Source organism: Mixophyes fleayi, chromosome 1 (genome assembly GCF_038048845.1).
Source record: "Mixophyes fleayi isolate aMixFle1 chromosome 1, aMixFle1.hap1, whole genome shotgun sequence".
NCBI classification, from domain to species: Eukaryota; Metazoa; Chordata; class Amphibia; order Anura; family Limnodynastidae; genus Mixophyes; species Mixophyes fleayi.
Genome location: NC_134402.1, coordinates 198,313,258 through 198,335,415, shown reverse-complemented (window position 1 = coordinate 198,335,415; position 22,158 = coordinate 198,313,258). Strand labels below are relative to the sequence as shown.

At 38.2% G+C, this 22,158-nt stretch overlaps 1 protein-coding gene and 1 long non-coding RNA gene across 6 annotated transcripts in view; one reads left to right on the top strand and one right to left on the bottom strand.

Moving 5' to 3' along the window:
• The first annotated feature begins 703 nt into the window (after nt 1–703).
• The window catches only part of NFIC (nuclear factor I C), a 130,006-nt gene continuing 108,551 nt past the window's right edge, over nt 704–22,158 (top strand). For 2 of the 5 annotated variants that reach the window (XM_075204753.1, XM_075204750.1), the window contains exons 1-2: nt 3,534–3,887; nt 15,208–15,739. In XM_075204753.1, coding sequence (XP_075060854.1) covers nt 3,858–3,887; nt 15,208–15,739 — 562 coding nt within the window. In that variant the 5' untranslated portion in view covers nt 3,534–3,857. Of the gene's footprint in view, nt 1,007–3,528; nt 3,888–15,207; nt 15,740–22,158 lie in introns of those variants that run through there. The other 3 variants (XM_075204752.1, XR_012690838.1, XM_075204751.1) reach the window with 3 other exon arrangements.
• On the bottom strand, nt 1,584–3,391 carry LOC142147943 (uncharacterized). The gene is made up of 2 exons (XR_012690839.1): nt 3,216–3,391; nt 1,584–2,569 (listed from the first exon to the last, which is right to left on the bottom strand). It is a non-coding gene; the product is annotated as an uncharacterized LOC142147943 (long non-coding RNA).

Below are 22,158 nucleotides of genomic sequence, written 5' to 3'. Positions count from 1 at the left end.
AACAGATTAATTATGGTTAGATTTAAAAACCTGAAATATCCACTGAATCTATTAGAAGCTCACTGAGGTGCACATAACACAGGCTGAAAACCTAGGAGTTAACCCAATCTCTGTTTAATTTGAGGGAGGGCAGACTAAACAGAGCTCCTCCCTCACCCCTGCAGATGCCAGGGGGCACAAGCCAGATGGGTACGGACAGTGTGTAAAGATGGGAGTGTACATGCAGATAAGGAGGAGGAGAAGAGTGTATTGACAGTGAGGGAGGAATGAGAAGTGCAGGGAGGGAGATAGAGAGAAAATACTAGAGGGGGTTGAGAAGAGGGTCAGAGTAAATAGGGAGAAAATGAGCAAACGTAACATGCGTAGAAATGTGAATATAGATGTTATAAGCCTCCCAGAAATTAGCTTGTGAGACTAGGGTGAGATGAGATATGCAGGTGGGAAACCAGAACACATGGAGATGAGCAGCACATACAATGTTGCAATTTAAATATATTTATTGACCTCAGAATATTTCTCTTTGCAACCCAAAGTCTTTTAAACACAAGAAGCCACTCTCCTGGTGACCCAGTATAAGAAAGGTGTGGTGTACCTTTGTGAAGGATGTGGCTAAAAGAAATAGATTCTGATTCAATAGTAAAGGTTGTTCTACAACGTATTTTATTTTAGGGTGCTCCTTTATCCCCAACTTCCCCACCCCTCCCTCCGGCCCAGTAATTCCCCAGTTGGAGCAGCGGGGAGGGCAGTACAGGATCTTACACTATGTTACTCAGCATTTCATTCACAGCACCAGGGAGAGGAGACGGGGGCACTGGGACCTGCAGTAGCCTCTGAGACAGGACACAAAGGGACTCTGATGGGATTATCATCACCTCCTTTCTGCAGTTAACGGCAAGAATGGACCTAGGAAGACCTGATGGGCCCCTTAACGTGACTCTCGCACCTCCAGCGTAATTGTGGATCTCTTAATTGTAGCGGACACTGCAAGTGAGGGAGCTGGATCATGGTAGGTGACAGCCCCAGCGTACTGTGGGTGGGGTAGTGGCGATCCTTAGGTGCTGCATTCAAAATAGTAATGCTTTTTATTGATAGTTTCGAGCAATGTGTGGTTCTTTGTAGGGTGTTTGGATCTTACATAGTTTATTGAAAGGATGCTGCGGGGCGAGGTTTGGCGTAGACGAGTGATGGAAAAGCTGTCTTATATATTAATGGGGTGACCCCCCTTCACCCTTCTATGTCTAGCTTTATAAGGGAGGAGGGGAATTTAGGACAAGGGGGTGGGGAGATTTTGCTTTAACAGACTAGAGGCTTGAGCTGGTTAAAAATGGCCGCGTAGGAAAGGGAGGACCCAGAGCAGACATCGGGATGAACTTGGAAGTGAAGCCGGAGAGAGACACGCCTGACTCGACCAGTGTCCCAGACAGACCCGTATTAAAGGGACACTTCGCTCGGCACACAGCGATCATATGCTCATTCGGTAGCAACTGCAAAGTAGAGAGAAGTTACATAAAAGAGAACAGCTATAACTATTTTAATGTTAATAAGTCAGAAGTACACAGAACATTAGATGATCTACACATGAGCGATATAAAGAGTTCATTTATTTTGACAATAAGAGCTTGTTATGCTAATCAGCAGCCAAAAGCTTACACTAACTAGACTGAAGCCGCTACCTGGCACTAGTTGTGCCTCCTGGCTGCAGACACCCGTCTGACTGCATTATATCCCACACTGTAGGATCCTGTCCCGCTACTATGCAGTGGTGGGTTAGTATATCCAGACCATCAACATGTCCTAATATACCCCCGGCATAAAAAAAAATGCAAATATCCTTGTCTGGGAAAAAAACTACAACTTGTAAAACTGTCAACTGCATGGTTTCCTGTTGTTTCCTGTTGAAGTCTGTTTATCTCGATATTATGCAGTTGCAGTATGTGGAGATCTCTTAAAGTTCGTAATTTAGACACATGATTACATATTATAATGTTGAATACGCAGTGGTTTATAGGGATGTTTATATATATATATATATATATATATATATATATATATATATATATATATATTGCTTTATTGCATACAGCTGTAATACAAAGTTAAAACTGATTCAGAATAGATCTATAATTTTCTTATACCATAAAAATATTTTATAACATTTTCATCAACGTGCATGTAATTTAATGTCATTATTTGTTAAATGAAAAATTACTACCTACACAGTAATATTCTACCACTGTCTACTCAATAAGACCTATTCTAGACACCAGAAAAAGTGTCTTTATAAAGTGTAACAACTATCTCAGAAACATAGAATTAACAATACTTGTAGAGCTATGACTAAGCTTCAGTAATTATTGCTAACTTATATATTAATGTATACATTTTAGATAGTCAAACATTTATATGATAAATAAAATTGACTTTTCGCATGTACACTTGGAAAATATAATAAAAAAAGAGTCCAAGGAAATATTGAAGACAATTTTCATCCAAAGTTCACAGCAGGGAATATTCTTCACATATTAATTGTGGTGAATACTTTATTTGGATCCTGTTTATCTCCTGGCTTCTGTAAAATAATAAAAGCAACACATCACTACAACGCAAGCTAAAATTAGATCAACAAATGTGTCCCAGCTCAAAAATGAATATATATTGGCTGTAAATTACCTTTAGAGTTTATTTTGACAATATCCAGCATTGTCTATTTACTATTTTGCCTCAAAAATGGAAAACAAGTGTCTTGCTACAAATTGCTAGCTTCATTTCTTCTTAAAACAACATTCTTCTTTTGCTTCTATTTATTTTTTGCATGTTTGCAACCCTGAATATTTGTACCAATATCTATATGCACATAATACTGTATTGTGCAAATGACTAAACCTAAGAACACACTCACTCACCCCCACATACTAATGTTGATTTGCAAATTTTGGAAAGGCAAGACAATTGCAAAATATGTGTACTAGATCTAATGAGCATTCTGCCACGTGATATAACATGTATTGTTGGAATAGTTAACAGCTAATTAACCTGTTTGATGCTGTAACACATCTGATGCTTGAAACCGTCATATATGCTTTTGCAGCACACAAAATTTAACACAGTCTAATAGATAAAACCTAAATCATGAACAGTAAAATCTAAGTTAAAATAAGCAATTATATTAGTACTACTTATCATATACTGGTAACATTTGGTAGAAGACATCTCACCAGGTTCCCTGGTTGCTGTGACACCTCCAGTCTGGTACTGTGACATATCAATCTGTCCCAACTAACTGGACAACAAGTTTTTAGTCAAAGTGTTGAAAATTTGAAGTGTAGAGGCGTTTCACATATCTTTCACCCATCAGTGCATCTTCACCCTCAGTGTACGGATCCTACATCTTTAAAGGGATGTCATTTTATATCTTTTTTTTTAGTAATGTAGGATGGGCTTCATGTAGGACGTCACCCCTTTCTCTCCTCCTCCCCCCTCCTTCCCACACTCTCTCTCTCTTTTCTGTCTTTTTTTATTCTATCGTTCCTCTGCTCATTTTCCTAATGGAACACAATTCACAAAGTTGCCTTCAACCTCCCTTTGAGAAAGCCTACATTTGGGGAGGGCACTAAAGAAGGGTACCAGGATTTTTAAAGCAAGACCTCCTCCCACTATCCCAGTCTGGATTTCCCAAAGGAAGCTTTATCGTTTGAATTTCTTTTAATGTGTATTTTGCAGGATTATTTTTATTTTTGGGGGGAGACAGAAAGTTGGATGTGGGATTTCACAAGGAGAAGCAAGCATACAGCTGATGCCTGTGACTCAGTAACTTTGTGTATATAGCAGTGGAATATAAGAGGATACCCTTCACAATCATGTATGCATCACCTTTATGTCTGACACAGGTAAAGTGACTTAAATCCCATTTTTCTAAATTCTAATATTTAATGCAAATGACTCCCACCCTGTTTGTTTTTTCCCCGTTGCATTCTAGAGCCTTGTGATACGCAGTTACGTTTGCATGTGTTAAAAAAATATTTATTTGTTGTATTGTGGATTTAGATGGTTTGCAATGGGGTAAAAAAAACTTAACAAAATGAGAAAGTGTATGCTTTACAGGAAAAGGAGGGTGGGCATTGTGTTTAATGTTTGCATTTTGAGGATTTCAGAATGCGGTAAAAATGGGGTAAGAAGAAACTAGTTATAAGTTTTGAAGGAAGTACTTATATCCTCCAAACAGGTAATATTTTATATAATTATCTGTTTTGTTTTAACTGAAATTATATTCATAATATTATCAATTTGTGTCAATATTTGGGGAGATTTTTTAAGAACTTTTAGTTTCTTTCAGGAATGTGTTGAAGGCCATTTTTTTAATAGAAAAAAACCAAGTCACATGTTTAGTCCGCCCCTCGCCCCACACCCTATCGCCCGCTCTTTTATGAGATGTTTATTTTTCCACCCTTATAATTCTTTAAATATATAAGTGTAATATGTATATATATATATATGTACACTAGTATACTTGTATTAAAGCAGGCGGATGAAACTTATTATGAGTCAGTGCCACTCTGCACATTTTGGGGGGGGGGTTGAGAGACTGGGGGATATGGTGAAGGGCACTTTATAAGATCATTTGTGGGGTTTTCCAGTACACAAACAAATACGCTATATCTCTTTTGTGTTATAGTATCAATGTCGTATCCTTACTGTTATTTTCTGGGGTGCTGAGTAACTGAATGTTTTTTTTTTAATCTCACTCCCTGTACTATTATGCAGAAGCATAGTAACTCCTTCAGTGCCAAAAGTAGGGCCAGTTTGCTGTGTAATGCATTGCTCACCCGATTGCCAATCAAAGGGTTAACGGATTGGAGGGTGGAAAAGGCCTGGTGTTTGAAGTGACCTTGGCCTGGAATGACAGCACTCCCCATGAAGAGCAGAAACTGTATGTTCATTTTTTGTGTGGATATTGTTGCACCTGCTATTTATATGTACTATAATGCATATGCAGGTATATATAAATATATAAGTATGTACATACAAATATCAAATATTAAGCTGTCCAGAAAAGGAGAGAACTATTTATACCTGTATGCACCATAATGGAAGTGTCTGCAGAGTAGCTTATTACTAAGCATTACAATTTAAGACAATTTATATCTGTTTCACAGCGAGGGTGCATTTAGCAGTGTAGATCAATCATATGTGCAGTGCAAAGTATATACTTGTGCAGAGCCACTGAAAAATCTGCATGTTAAGCAGCGTGTGTTGTGGTGCAAAGCAACATTTACCTTGGCACTATGTAGCCGTTGTCTATGGCCAGAGGACTGTGCCCTGGAGTGCAGTGCAGTTTTTACATGTGCAGGAGACATACTCAAACACTTGTATATTGACTCAAAGAAGTGATACTATATGTTTGGTGCATGAAAAATTCTGAATGTCCCTTGTCGTAAACCATTGATCTGATGGCATGCTTGCTGTATTCTTCCTTTGTCCTGCTCCGCAACAATGTCCCTCTTTGCGCCATTTTACTATATATTCTTATCATGTTTCTATTGGTTACTTTAGGTGCCAAGTCTTTGCATTAGGCATATCATTGCTTAACCTTACTGCTGCTAGACCATTTTAAAACATTTAAAACTGGTAAAAGGAGCATTGTCTAATAGTGCACTGCTCGTCTTTTGTAGCATGAACAGACAAAAATGGGCACACTTTTTTTTTACTCCAGTCCAGTTCTTTAACCTACTTGTACTATACGTACCTATGTAGTAGTCTTTTTGATCAATTTGTTTGTTTAGTTAATAAGAAATGTTTTGATATTAACTAGTCATTAGATATTAAATAATATTAAATAAGCACCACAACCTTAATTTAAGTAATACATTTTTAAATTGCTTGAGTTTCCAAAAACATATGTCACAGATGGGAAGTCACAGAATGGTTGAACAAGTGTATCTACAGTGACCAGTGCATAAATGTTTATATAAATATTACATAGGCACATTCTTGCTACTAGGGATATTGCAGTATCCTCCTCTAGCATTTTAGCATCTCTAGCACTTTTTCCAATTAAAGGGACATTTTCACAGCAATAGAAATAGGTTAGAAAAGTTTCTGATGTTATAATTGCTAATTATTTGTTTACAAGTGCCATCAGACATCTAGCTGCTTCTTGGCTACAAAGTATTTGAATAGAGCTTGTAAACTACCCCCACATGTCATTATCCCTCATTTTCTATGCACCCTCCTTTATATGTCAGAGGAGGTATGCTTATCTAAGGCTGTCATACACCTAAGAAAGTTAAGCAGAAGGAGAGGAAATTCCAACAGTATGGTTTCTGCCATAAGGCAGAAGTTGTGGGTCGAAAATGTAAGAAAACATTTAGCCACGCAGACATTTATTTGTGTTTATAAAGGCGAACATGCCCAACCAAATAAGAAAAAGGTAGTGTATTTAATATTTTAATTATGTATGCCCACCTCAGAATGATTTTAGACATAAATAACAGCTTTCTATACAAAGCCACCTTAAGCACTTTCAGTCACAATACTACAGTATACCATCAGACCTGTAATCACAAATCTGAGGTTCAATTACAACTGAGGAACTGTTTTATTTATGGAAACATAAAAAGTGCTAGCTCTTAGATTTGCCACAATAATGTAATATATGCACGCACAATTACTAAAATTAGTTGGATTATTTATTACCATTTATTTATACAGCATCGGCATAATTTGCAGAACTTTACAGTTGGGAGACGGGTATGCATTAAACCTGTCAGTGTGAGTTAACATTTTCTAATTCAATAGCATATTAAAAAATACCTACATATATAATGCCTATTTGTTCCAAAAGTGTTTTTTGTTTTTACATATTTGCCATTTTAATCAGTCTGCTTCCTTTCAATGCACATATTTGCCCTGCTCAAATATTCTAATGATATATTTTTTGCTTTTTCCACTCTACCTGTGCTTTTATTTATTTAAGGAGGTTCATTTGTCATGCTTGCTACTGTTTATATTACTTTTTATGTAATTGTACTATTTTTCAGAAACAAAGTAGTACTGTATTAAAATGGTACTATCTGGGCTATGTACAGCCATATAAATTTAGTATATCACCAGTGCCCTCTTACCTCTTTATTTGTTTTTCCCAGTAGTGTTTATTACTGTGTTTGTCCCCAATTGTAAAGCGCTACGGAATTTAAATATAAATAAATATTGATGATAAAATCTATGCTGGAAGCTACACCGGTGAGCACACCGTAAGACTCACATAATGTTGATCGAGGACATCCCTGCAATATTCTCTACCATGGTCCTCTTCCTGGTGACCCTGGTATTAATCATCATCATCAGCTTTTTATATAGCGCTACTAATTCCGCAGCGCTGATGCACCAGCATAGCCTGTGCAGGTGGATAATAAATTATTGGATAGGTCACAATTTAAAAATTAGGACACTCATGTAACATGAAGAGCATTGAGTCTGTAAAAGTATATACTTGTTTCTTTCCAGTTTTATGAGTATTTTTTTAAGTGGATCAGAGTTCTGAATTCAAAATAAACATTGAAAGTGGTCATTGCAAGAGGATAGGATCGGCATGTATAGGGTGTGTGTGGTAGGATCTAGTTGTCCATGAAAACCAGCCAGTAGCCAGTCACTACTCAATAACTGTATCATGAAATTTAAAGGAGGTAGGAGAAATCTGCTAGAAAGAAACTTTGCCAAGTCATGGAAAATAGATTAGTAAATTTTAAAAAAGTGGAATTATCCTTCAAATTTATGTTTGTTTATGTGTGTAAAGTTACATTTAATAGTGGTATACATAGAAACATTGAGAGTAGAGGATAAGACAAAATCCCAATATTTAAATTGACAGAGTTAAAATAAAACCCTAGAAATGTCTCAAATATAATCAGAATAATATAATGTGAAAATTATATCACTATATTTATAAACTCAGTGACTTCAAATATTCTTATAATTTACAAATGTGGATACATGATCCCCTATAAATAAGTTAATTTGTAACTAAAATGAAACCTCAAGAGACCCCAGTGAACCTGGGTAACGCAGTTAACTACCCTACTTGCGCTGTCCTAAAGCTGGCCCTGAATGCATGCATAAATGAAGTGTATATTTGTGAGGTCTGTATTGCATAAGGGCTGTACATGCATACTTTGTTGCATATAAACACATGTATATGCTTGCATACTAACAAATGCACACACACAATCTCAATGTCCTCATTTAACCTTTCTCTCTGTTTTCTTTACACAAATACTCATCTTCAGCTCCACCTGTTCTTACTCCGGAAGTGAGACCCCCCCTCCCTCCATATCTCGCATTAGCTACGTGGAGTTAACTGTTCATAGACCAGCAGCACCCACTATAACTAGCAGCTTTCGTTTCAGCTTTCTTTGCATGACAAGATTGCAGTTTCTGTTCTGTTGAAATATTCTTCAGACCTGAACTAAGAATTATATAGTCTTTTTTTTTATATCACTTTTTTGACTGCTATAAAGTGCTATACATTATTTAATACTTTCAATTTGTGTGTGGGTTGTGTTTAGCATATATTGATAACTTGTATTTTTATGGTCTGCAGTCCATAATTTGGTGTTAAAATAATTAAAGTTACTGGATATTGTTTATTACACTAATTAATGGTATTATTATTTTATTTAACTTAAGTCAGCTTCATATAAGAACCTGGGAAACTGATATTAACAATTAAATATTCTGGGCCTGATTCATCAAACTACGCATACTGAGTGCAACGTGCAAAATCTGAATTCAGCAAGGTATGGATCTGCTGATGAATTCAGTTGTTCTCTGCTCTGCTACCCAAGACACTGCAGGATATGTCCAATACCTATGTGGATGATAAATTCATAAAAGAGCGCACACAAAAATAACTATTGAATTAATGTCATGTTAAGTATATAGGTAACAAGAAAAAGGAGGGTTTTAAAGAAGCACATCCAATTCAATTATATAAGTATGTGATAAAACAGTTCCCAAAAAATGTGTTTATAAAGAAAATCCCCATAAAATAATTTTTTTAAGATGTTCTTAATGTCCACTGAACATAAAATTAATTTTTACAGTTGCTCCTGATTGCAAACACATGTTATAGCATGCATACGAGACTGTCATCACTATTGCTCAGGATTTAAACTATTCTTGTAGCTGGAGCAGAGATACTTTCCATTTGAAAACCTCTGCTATAGAGACAGTGATCTTAGCTCTTAATTTATTTTTAATAATATAGAGAGAGAGATATATAAAGACCGGGATGATCCTATTTTAAATGGTGGTGGCAAATATAAGATATTTTCTACTACTTTACCCATCTTCCTGGTGATTTGCACTCAGTGCCAGGGCTAGTTGCTTCTGTTTAGACACAGCCTGTACTAAACCAACGCTACAACTTATCTTTACTGCAGACTTGTGGTCAGGAGAAAATCACTACCATAGAACTTTTAGACAATTTCAGAACTGACATACATTATAGCAACTTTCCCAGTTATTCATTATATTTTTACTGACCTGCCCCTTCCCTCTAGTGGAGTCCTTGGAAATGAACACTGAAACAGTTTTTTCCTGATCATGCTCCCTTTCTGTAGCCCAGGAAAGGCATTTTGCATACAGTCTCGGGGGGTGGGAGCACATGGACCAATAAGAATCTGGAAGAATGTCCTCCCCTCACACCCATCTCAATGGTCATTTTAAAATGGTGAATGATAAACTTTTTCTGATGCTATACCACAGAAATGGAGGAGATCCAGGGTAAAACTTTTTCAGCCTGCATTTCTACTAAGGGTAAGGAGCAAGTTAGTTAAAAAAATGTAACGAGTGACTAGGAATGCTTCTTAAATTTGTTGTAAAGAATGTAAACTGCCCCTGTCCCCCATCACACAAACACATATGGGGCACATTTATCAATCTTCTCATAAAGTGAAAAATTTCTAAAATTTCTAAAAAAATGGAACACAGAAACAGCAGTTCCGATAAACTGCTGTTTCTGTGATAAAAAACAACAACATACTTACCCCACCTCTTCAGAATGCGCTGTCTCCAGATCTCCTCCAGGTCTTCTTCGCTCCTCTTCATACATCAATTGCGCATGTGCAGTTCTAAGAACTGCACATGCGCACAAACATCTCCGCTCTGTCTCTGCAATGAGAGATCGGTGAATGACGGAGGGATCATGTGACCCCTCCACACATGCGCTGTCCAGCTCTGCTCTTCGGAGCAGAGCTGACAGCACTGAAATTTTTAATTTATGATAATGTACGCCAGATTCAGCTGTAGAATGGTGACTGCTCCCAAAAAGGAATGCAAAGCAGCAGATATCCACGATATTTGCTGCGATGCACCCTTCTTAAATATGCGGGACACACAGAGGGCCGTGGATTTCACGGTAAGTGCACGATAGTGCACCATCACTATTTGTTAAATATGCCCCATGGTATCAACACCGGGGGGTAAATGTATCAAGCTGAGAGTTTTCGGCAGGTTTGAAAAGTCAATCAGATTCTAGCTATCATTTGTTTAGTACATTCTACAAAATGATAGCTAGAATCTGATTGGTTGCTATAGGCAACATCTCCACTTTTCAAACCCGCCGAAAAACTCTCAGATAGATACATTTACTCCCGGGAGTGTGTTTTCACGTTGTGCAGATAGCATGAGAATCCAAAGGGATTTAAACAAGTACAATGATGTCATTGCACTTTGCACTCTTTACTACCCAGTACCACCATGAACAAAACTCTCTCTGCCCTCTTCTCATCCATTACCACTCGGGACAGTTCTCACTCAATCTAAACACCCCTTGAACAAGAAAAAGCACACAAGGAGAAAGCTACACTAAGCAAAAGAAAAACACTTAAAGAAAAGAACCCTCAACAAAAAGAGGTTACGACAAAGAAATAAAAGGAAAGGAAAGCAGCATACATAGAACAGAATAGTATCATAGATAAAGATCAGCACAGACATAAAACAGACATACAAATCAGAGAAGAAAATGAACAGTGGTGAACTGGAAGCTTTTGTCGGAAACTTGTTCATTGTTATTGTATTGTTTACTGTGTAATACTTATAGGTGAAACATATTGGGCCTCATGTAAAGTTGGATGTAGTTTCCATCTAAAATACAAATGTAAACTGCGGCCGAAAACCCCCCATCTTCTACATAGTATGCTGTGGATATATCTCAGCTGATCACTATCAGTTTGTAACTTATACCAGGGGTAGAGCACACGCAACAGATTCTTTTTCTGACAGGTGTATCTGTGTCTAGATCTGCATCAGATGCATATTTGTCTACGCTTGAACACCCCTTACCTCCCCTGATCCACCTCTAAAAGCGTAAAGCATTCTTGCCAACTTTATCAAGGACTGCTCCGGGATACCAGGGGAGATGGGCGTGTTAGGGCGGGGCCAGGTGGATACAGTCATTTGGGCCAGCCCCTAAATAGCAATCACATTTTGTGACCAATAACAGCAGGGGACGGGGCCACGATAGCGCATGATTCACGTCCTAAGCCCCGCACTCTGCCACTCTACTATTGAGTGGGGTTAGGAACTGGGAGGCTGCCCTGCTCTCAGGAGTCTCCCGAACATTCCGGGAGAGTAGACAACTATGGCATAAGGAGTCTTATACGCAAGATGCTATTGACTACATACAGACTCAAGCATCTTTTCTGTAGGTTTGAAAAGTTATTGTATTTTCTACATTTTATAAAATACTAGACGATAAAATTGCATTAACATATACATAAGTTGTTTAATAATATAGTTTCATGGTAGTTTTCCTTTATGCCTTGGAAATGTTTGGTCTGTTTTCATATCTTCAGAATGGTGCCACATGTATTCTTTTGAACATTATGTTTTTCTGGCAGGAAGCAATTGTGGCTAGTAAGTATTAACAGTACAATAAGTGAGAAACACGGTTTCCCTGTCACGGAAGAGTGCTTTAAAAAAAAAAGATTTAAAAAAAAACAAAGGGCTGTCGTGTGACAAGGAATCAGGTTAAACCATTGTATGTCACTGTTTGGACTTCAGAGCGACCTGTTTTCCTGTCTGGAAAACTGCAGTGCTTAAAAATGCCTGTGTGCCCATGCGACACTAGCCTTAGTGACCATATACGATGCTTGAGATCTGGCAAAAAAATCTGAATATTCAGCTATACATATATATAATTAATTTAAATGATCAAATTAATAGATATAGTATTTGGCATATCTTTCAGAACTTAAGTGGTATTATATCAATAGTTTTAATATGCCACTGTGCTATGATGAATTTGAAAATTGTCTCAATGTGTCTTCCTATAAATTAATGGGAAAAGCATTATTGTCAGCATTTTTTCTTTATAAATCCTTTGATATTTACCGTAATCTTAAATATTGTAGCACAGTTTTCTGGGTTTTTTTTTTAGCTGGACATTTGTGTTTTGTCTGGATGCATAATATTTTTCTAATTTTATTGTTTAATTAGCTATTTATGTGGTGGTTTGCAAATGCCATGTGTCTCTAAATCATCAATTACTGAATTAAGGTAGTGATGTACATCTCATTTTAAGATGATATTGCACGTATAGCAAATGTAATAATTGTAAAAAACAATGAGTTACATAACACCGTTGCATATTACACAACAACATTTTGACATGCTATATATTTTTCAATATTATCAATAACACTTTTATAAGAGATTTTTTTTTTTATTTGATCAATAACATTTGTGATAACAGATTTTTCAATATGATCATGCAGTGGTTCATGTAAGCTGGTATACAGTGGTATGCCATACTCAGGGCTGCCAAAAGGAATTAAGGGCCCCAGTACAACAACTTCATGCCCCCCCCTTATAGTTGAGCATTGTAAAAAAATTGGTGCCGCCGCTTAGCATCAGCGCAAAATTAGAAGTGTGTGGTCATACCATTTGGGGCGTGGCTAGCAAGTGAAAAGCGTTTGGCCCTGAATTTGCTGGAGCGTGACATATGTCCAAGCACTCCTGCTGCCGGCGGCTGCACACTGTGCAGGTCCGTTCAGCAGTGACAGTGTGCTGCCCGGCTGCTCTGATTGTGTTTTAAACACAATCAGAGCAGCGGGGCAGCACACTGTCACTGCCGAGCGGACCTGCACATACTGTGCAGCCGCCGGCAGCATTAGAAATTAGAAAGGGGGCGGGGCCTAAATCGCCCCCCTAAAATCGCCCGGGGTATAGCAAAAGTCTGCATCCGGCCCTGCCCCTTGCCTAGCAGCTTTGCTCACACGTGCCTCCCTCTGCCCACATGCTTTAATCATACTTGCCCGCCCTCTGGCCAGCACCTTTAGTCACACATGCCCCTCTCTATCACCTTTAGTCACAAATGCCCCCTCTCCAGCACACCTTCTTCTTACATTATTCTCCACTGCACAGTATGGGAAGATATCCAGCAGCCCGCCGAGTACCATGTGACCGCTGCAGTCACATGACCTGGCGTCTGAAGGTACCTGAGCTGAAGGGAATTTAGCCACTACCGATCTCCCCTGCACTCTTTAAAAAAATTTTTTTTTCAAAGATAGGTCTCCAGTGGGGACTCGGGCCACCAAGCAGGCCCGGGCAATTTGTAGAGTTCACAGTCTTGGCCTGCACCTTAAATTGGGCAGAACAGTCACCAAAAATTGGGATTGTCCCACTAGAATCACAACATTTCACAGACTCTCCTGCTCTCTCCCAACTGTTCTTGTCACTTTCACCATCTGTGGCTGCAGATTTTTTTAGTTGTGGCTTGTCTGGGTCCTGGAATGTTGGGGGCCCTATCTGGAAAAAAATGGGTACATTTAGAAAATTCCAACCAGCCCCGGCATTAAATTAATAGCACCTACGATTAATAATTAGGCCTTCCTCCAGCCCCAACATTAAAATAATAGTATTCCCATTTAATAAATAAACCTATTTCCCTCCCTCCAACAGCCCCAGCAATAAATTTGTAGTATTTACATCTCATAAATATACCTATTTCCCGCAAGCATCACTGCCATTAAATAATTGATAGTCACAAAAGAGACCTCATTCTCCCCAAACTCACCCCCACATTCAATAGCTACCAAACCACCCCATCTTTAATTATTAGTCCCCACTATTACATTGCCCCACCATCACCCCACAAACAAAATAGCACCCATTAAATAGCCGCCACCTACCTCACACACACTACATTGCCAAAAGCTCCCTGTGCCATCACACACACATTACTGTGCCCCTTCATCATCACCACGCTATGTCCTCTTATGATCATACTGCGCCCTCCATGCTGCTCCCCCCCCTTCACCTGCCCCCCCTTCATTACCCTGTGCCATGCTGCTTTTGCCCCTCTTCACACTCTGCCATGCTGCTTTTGCCCCTCTTCACACTCTGCCAAGCTGCTTTTGACCCTCTTCACACTCTGCCATGCTGCTCCCCCCTTCATCACTCTGTGCCATGCTGCTTTTGCCCCTCTTCACACTCTTTCATGCTACTTTTGCCCCTCTTCACACTCTGCCATGCTGCTTTTGCCCCCCTTCACACTGCCATGCTGTGTTTGCCCCCCTTCACACTCTGCCATGCTGCTTTTCACCCTCTTCACACTCTGCCATGCTGCTCTCCCCTCTTCTTCATCACTGTGTGCCTTTCTGCTTTCCTCTGATCTTTTACTTACCTTTGTATCGGCTTCTTTCATCTCTTTTCTTTTCTTCTCTTCTCTTCTGTCTTCTCTCTTCTGTCTTCTAGCCTCTGTCTTGGTCCCTTCTGCGCCGCTCCTCACTGAATGTCGGACATTCAGTGCAAACCGAGGAGGGAAGGGAGACGCCGGCCTCGCAATCATGTGAGTAGTTGTATACTCACATGATCGCGGCACAGGCGCCCAACCCCCGCCCAACCATTCACTTACATTTTCTATACTGCACTACAAAATGTCCACTTTGACCACCGATGATCCGTATGTTTTATAAGAGAAGAGAGTGCTTTGGTGGCTTATATAATCATAAGTTGTTTCTCTGATGAGAATATTGAACATATGAAGATGTTATTTTGCTAATTATTAGTAAGAGAGGAATGGTAAGCTATATGTTTCATACCCATATGTATTACTTTTCTATATCCTTATGAATCCAAATAAATTGTTATTCTTTAATTGTTTATCTGAGTACTAATACAAATTGCCTTTCTTTTCCTGCCACCCAGGATGAATTTCACCCCTTTATCGAGGCCCTGCTCCCTTATGTACGAGCCTTTGCCTACACTTGGTTCAACCTTCAGGCCCGGAAAAGAAAATATTTCAAGAAACATGAGAAAAAAATGACTAAAGAGGAAGAGCGAGGTGTAAAAGATGAACTGCTAAACGAGAAAGCTGAGGTTAAGCAGAAGTGGGCATCACGCCTTTTAGCAAAGCTTCGCAAAGATATCAGGCCAGAGTTTCGTGAGGATTTTGTGTTGTCTATTACTGGCAAAAAAGCAGCCAGCTGTGTCCTGTCCAACCCGGACCAGAAAGGCAAAATGAGGAGAATCGACTGCCTGCGTCAGGCAGATAAGGTGTGGAGACTGGATCTTGTGATGGTGATTCTCTTCAAGGGAATTCCTTTGGAAAGCACGGATGGAGAGAGACTGGTGAAGGCTGGACACTGCTCAAACCACCAGTTATGTGTGCAGCCACACCACATTAGTGTCTCTGTCAAAGAACTAGACCTGTACTTGGCTTACTTTATCCGAGAGAGAGGTGAGACAATATATTGGAACACTCTGTTTATTCAACTTTTTATTCATTCTTTAGCGTAACTGAACTCTTATGCCCATATAGGGGTAAATTTATCAAGCTGCGATTTTCCGTCAGGTTTGAAAAGTGGAGATGTTGCCTATAGCAACCAATCAGATTGTAGTTATCATTTATTTAGTACATTATACAAAATTATAGCTAGAATCTGACTGGTTGCTATAGGCAACATCTTCACTTTTCAAACCTGCCAGAAAATCGCAGCTTGATAAATTTTCCAATAGTTTCTTAATAAAATTCTAATTCTACCACTTTATAAAGCTTTATACAAATTGTTCTGATCAATATAATTTAATTCTAAAATCCTTTCATTCCTTCATACCATTGCTACTCACCAGAAACATTTGTAGGTACCTACAACTTTTTGGAAAGCGAAGAAACATTGCTTAAAATATATAATACAAGAAAGACATGCATTTTCAAAGCAAAAACGCAACTACAACACATAAATAAACTGGCAAGTAAAATGATGTATTTTTGGGTATCTGTTTGTCCTCAAAGATGTTTACCTCCCAAACAACAAGATAATTATTTATCTGCTTTAATTATACACAAAGTATATGGAGAAACAGTTTGAACTTTCAGTGTTCTCAGATTTATAAAATAGCATTCTTATCATTTGGCTTAAAACTAAAGAAAACATATTGAAAAATAACAATTCAATCCATCCACAGTTCTTCAACAGAACTCTATAAAATATAATCCATAGTTACATATAGTTCTATTTTAAAACTAGTGATGGATTTAATTTGATTTAATTTGGCAGTGTCAAAAAACACAACGTGATATGGTCTTCGGGTTTAGGTAAAAGTGATTTGCAGGGGTATTCCCTTATTTGCTGCATGAAGACACTTGTTTTATTGACGGGTTGTCCAAAAGTAGACAACCCCTATAATGTTAGAAACCACTGTGAATAATTCCCTTTTTCCCCTTTGCACCACTTTTCCAATGTCCCCTATTGGGTTTTCAAGACTGTACAATTTCTTATAAATATCTGATCCCACCTAGCATCAGGAACATGGTGACTGGGCCAGATACTATGAGGAGTGAGGGATGAGGGGACAGCCAAGGATAAGATCAGTAAAAAAAAGACTGCTATTATTTGATATGATACTTTTCTACTCCACTTTTATTAATATAGGCCTATATATATAAACTGTTACTATTTAATTTAAACAATGTACACAATCCTCCATTTGTCCTTTACAAGTGCTATTATTTGTATAACCCTATAAGCATACTTGCCGACTTTCTCAATTCGGCATGCGTGAGCTGCCTGGGGGAGATGGCCATTTTGAGGGCGGGGCTCTGCAAACCATGCCATTTTACAGCGGGGGCAGGGCTGAATTGCGGCATTTTTTAAAAAATTCTGCCCACTTCACTAGGAAGTGGGCAGAAGCGGGAGGCTGTCATGCTCTCCCGGGAGTCTGGGAGACCTACCCAGAATCTGGGAGTCTCCCGGATATTCCGAGAGAGTTGGCAAGTATGTATATAACTAATGTATGTAATGAAATACCAATCTGCAATTTCTTAAATGGTATACTGTATTTACTATTACTATTTACTATTTCATTTAAAACATTTGTTCACTTTCAGCCAAAATTTAATTTGGGTCTGATATGAAAGTTATGTTATATTCATCTTTTCAAAACACTACTAACTCTTTGCAATAATATCCTTATCTATAAGGGAGCATGTGCTGCTGATCAGTGGTGTGGAACTGAACCACTGACTCACTAATAAATGTTGTGAGTCCTAAAACTTTTGCTCTTCCATAGAACAGCTTTTCTGAAGTTGGTTTTCCTAATATGTGTTCACATCAGGTATTAGCAGTATCATTCCTTCTTGACCAACACTCCCCTGATTTTATAAAATTACCCAGGTCTGGAAAAGTGGAATCAGTAACCATTTTGCTGCTGGAGTGAAAAACAGACAAACATGTTTGGGATTATTTACAACGAGTAAGCGCAATGTAAAAAATGCATGCGTCCTTTTGCACGCATGTGTGCTGTAAGCATACATATGTGCACACTCACAAAATGCATTTGTTTATATTTAAGTTTCTGCTATCTGTGATGGGATTGTTATCCAACCTGTACTCGGTGTAGGAAAATCATGTCAAAGCACTGCTTACCTAGTTCTCATCATTACATTAAGTTTTGAAACAAATTATTTATACTTTTTACTACTGATTTCACCTGTATGTTGTGAGATAGCAACTAACGGAAGCAAGTGAACACAGGCTATGTGTTGTTTTAATAGCTCAATGACATGGCTTTTCTTTATGCATCTATGTGCTTTGTAAAATATTTACTTGTACCACCTGCAAACGTATGTAAATCATCCAGTATATTTGCTGTGTTAAAAAAGCACTGTAACCCCTCTGCAATGAGGGGAGCACACATTCCAGTTTGCCCTATCAACTCCCTTTTTGATTATTTAAGTACCAGGCCATTTTCTTTTTGTGATGTCATGCTTTTGTAGATGCAGAATATGTACCTACCCAGCTAGGCTAAAGAGACTGCACCTGTGTATTGTAATTTGTTTACAGTTTTCAACAAAATTGGCAGTCCAAATATAATGTTCTGAAGGCCACCTATCTGTGTAATCACACATCTCTGTGTCTGACTTTCATCTTATGCTCTTTTCTCTCATTTCTTCCTTACACTAGTTCTTTATATACTGCTCTCTGCCTGTCCTACATTACTTCACATCCCTTTTATTTCAACTTTGCCTCACTCCTTTCTGCCTTCTGTCTTACTTTGTCTTTCTTACATCAGCATTATTCTCTCAGCTGCCCTGCTGGCTCCTTAAGGTTTGAACTCTAGGGAAATTCGGTCTGGAACATTGTGTCCCTTCTGAGGGAAGAGAGTGTCTATGCGCATGGTAATATGTGTTTATTGTGTGTTTCTCCCTCTGACGCTTCCACCTTATCTAAGCATGTCTCTCTTTTGTTTTTCTTGTGATTCACTCCCTGTTAGGTCATGTGACTGTTTTCCTCAATGCGGTTTCTTTGCAGAACTCTTAACAAATTTACTTATTTCAGTTTATTTCAGTTTGCTGCTCAGGAGGAAAACAGAGGGGGTTGGTAAAGGAGTGGAAGCACATAATAGAGACTATAAAATATGGTTTTGGCATTATTGGAAGAAACTATGATTAGGCTAGAGAAGATGGACAAGTAAAAAGAGAGTAGAAGATGTAGAGGTATATGTAAATGACAGACATATAATCTATATTTCCTCTCTTGTTCTCTATCTCTTCCCTTTGTACTGAGTATTGCAGCAGATGGCACCAGTCTGCCTGGCAGTGTAATGGAGGGACTCATCTGTCACTTTCTCTGTGCCAGGCTGCACAGATGGTTATTAACCCTCACATAGCAAATGCCACCTGCTATCCCTTATTATCCATCTCCATTCCATCACACTCTCTACCTTTCCTCCTATACCTGCCTTTTCACCATGCTGTCTCAAGTCACTAAGAAAAGAGAGCCAAATTGAGCCAAAGTGAGTTTCCCTATACATGCTTTGTGAGAGGAGCAAAATATGGAGAAAATGATTTGTGGTGTTACACAAAGTTTGATGTCAGTCCCATCAATGATTCATCATATCGCTCTGTGGATCTAATTTAGACTTACACATAAACGCAATTGTGGGACATAAAGATATTTGTTGGTGCAAAATTGATGCAGTAGGCATGCGCACAATTTCCCATGTGTGTTGCATCTGTGGATCAGGGACATAAATGTGCAGAACAATAAAAGTGTGCCTTAAACATACTCCTTTGGCATACCTTTATTTTTCAGTTATACACAGATACGTTGGCTACGAGTCGTAAATTTTGCACATACATAAGTCAAGTGTTAAAGTTGATGGTGATGACGTATATTTACTCTGGAAATCTATATTCTAGATTTAAAGTTATATTTTAAAATGCATACAGCTAAGTACAGATGTGGAAATGCAAATTTGTAGGCAAAGCTTCGCTCATGTGAAAATGGGACATCTTTATGTTCAACTATAAATAATTTCTCATGTAGGCAAATATCCCGGATATTGGGATGGGGACTGGATAAGCATAGGAATGAATCATTAAAAGAAGATTTGCTCAATATCTATTTATTACTTTCTAATCAACATTATATTTTGAAGCTCCAAAGTTGCCAGATTCCCCTAAAATGCATTTAAGAAAGTCAAACATTAATAAATGAAGGCCTTGCTCTTTTTATTAACCAAGCTGTGCTCATTTTATTTTTCAGACTCAAAGAAAAATATGATGTTCAAAAGTGAGAAATACAGTTCTTAATATTTATTATAATAGCGATACCAACATAAAAAGTTTATGTTTATAATTAGTTGCCGGAGAAAACACAAACAGATTACTGTTTGGCACAGCAAGACAAATTTAATTTAATGCTGCTTGCTTGATTTCCATACAGTTTGAGGTGTCCATTTACTTAGCTGTGATGAGCCAAAAATCTGGAGAAAACAGCTGGGTTCTCCAGAAAATGGTCAATGCAGCTCTTCTTTTACTTTGTCACGAGGTTCAAATCAGAGATTTAATGAGCGGTGATAAGCTTTGAAAGTCAGCCTTACAAAACAAACGCCATCTCAAGATGGCGGTAGGTTACCTTTTCAGTGGAGTTCTATGGACTCCATAGCCACTGTAGAAGCCTCGCTGTATCTAGGGCCATCGCTATGTGCATGTGCAACTTTAGCCGCGTATGCTCATCCTTTGATGAATCAAGAGAAAGGGTGTTTACATTTTTATAATTTTTATGATTTGTGATTCAGATATCACTACAGTTATATAGTAATTATAAGTAAATTCTGTTTTTCATTTTTTGGGAGGACAGAATATTTTTTAACCAAGTTTAGATAATGGCATATAGATTCAAATGATTTATCCTTACAACAGTTAAAAGTAAAATATGTACTTCTTATGGACAGTGCATAGTAAATAATTAGGACTCACCCTCTGCTGCCCCGCTGCTAGTTCAAACACTGGTGTCTTTTGGCATCCCAGCACTTGTGTTCTCCATGCCCATCACTGTGAAGTCGCTCGGGTGCACTTTGAACCACAATTTCTCATCCCGCTCCTCTATGCACATCTTGGTGAATATTATTTTGTTTCTTTTACTATGTACTGCTCATCATGGTCAGTACATACGTAGTTGTTTAACTTTGTATGGAGAAAAGCTTTAAGTAGACCCAGCTTTTAAAAAAAATAAACCAAACTTCTCCTGCCCCCAACAGAGTCACAGGCTCTTCCTCTTCAGAGCAAAATGGAAAGATTTTCATATTTAGCTTTTTAATTGCCACGTGGAAGTTCTAAACTGCCTGAAATTACTTTGCTTCAAATTCTAGTTTTGGAAAAACATATTTGTAAGATGAGTCAATGCTGAGAAAAAAATGCATTATTGAAACCCTGAGAGTTGTGTGTCTAGTCCAAGGATGGAGTCCCATGTTGGTGCATCCTTGGGACACATGTCACACTGCCCTAGTTATAGATCTGCGTTTGTCTCAAGAAATATACAGACGGTTGGTAAAAAATGTGTAAATGGGAACACTGGCGTTGAATTACTTGTAAAATAATATACACAAATACCAGATATTTCATTGGACCCTTTGTACAGCATTAAAGCACATTTACAATGCTTATTATTCTTTATATAGCACATGCAATTTTACTAAACATTGTTCATTAATACTTTTCAATATTAGTTCCATTGTCCAAAAGATTTAACAATCTGCTGATGGTGCAACATACATAGGTCGTATAGGTGCCGTCTGTCCATGGTCAGAAGGCACCAATACTGGGATATGTTTTGGGATCTCCTGCAAGCCTCTTGGCATCATTGCTAAAGAATAAAGTCAGTTAGAGGGACTATATAAAAAACAATGTTTAAATATCTTTTTGCTAAAGAAGCCATGGGTAAACATGCCAGAAATATACTTTATTTAAAAATTATTGCTTGGTGAGGGCATTCAAGGACTTTGCCAATTTATACATTTTTGTAGCAGTTCAAATCGATGACTAATATTTCAGTATATCTCAGTCCAGGGGGTAAACTTATCAAGCTGCAGGCTTGAAAAAGTGAAGATGTTGCCTATAGCAACCAGATTCTAGCTGTCATTTTGTAGAATGTACTATAATGCACCTTCACTCATCCAGAAGGACTGCACAGCCATCAAAGATTGCTGACTGATAAGCATAATCCATTGTGTCCATCACAGAAAACTTGTAGATCTTGTAGGATCAGATGTCTTAGTAAAGGGTCCCAGGTTCCATGTGTCCTGCACCTAATAGTATGCTAGACCTCAAAGGTTTTTTATCCTGGTTTTTAGTTTCCTATCTGATTGATTTCA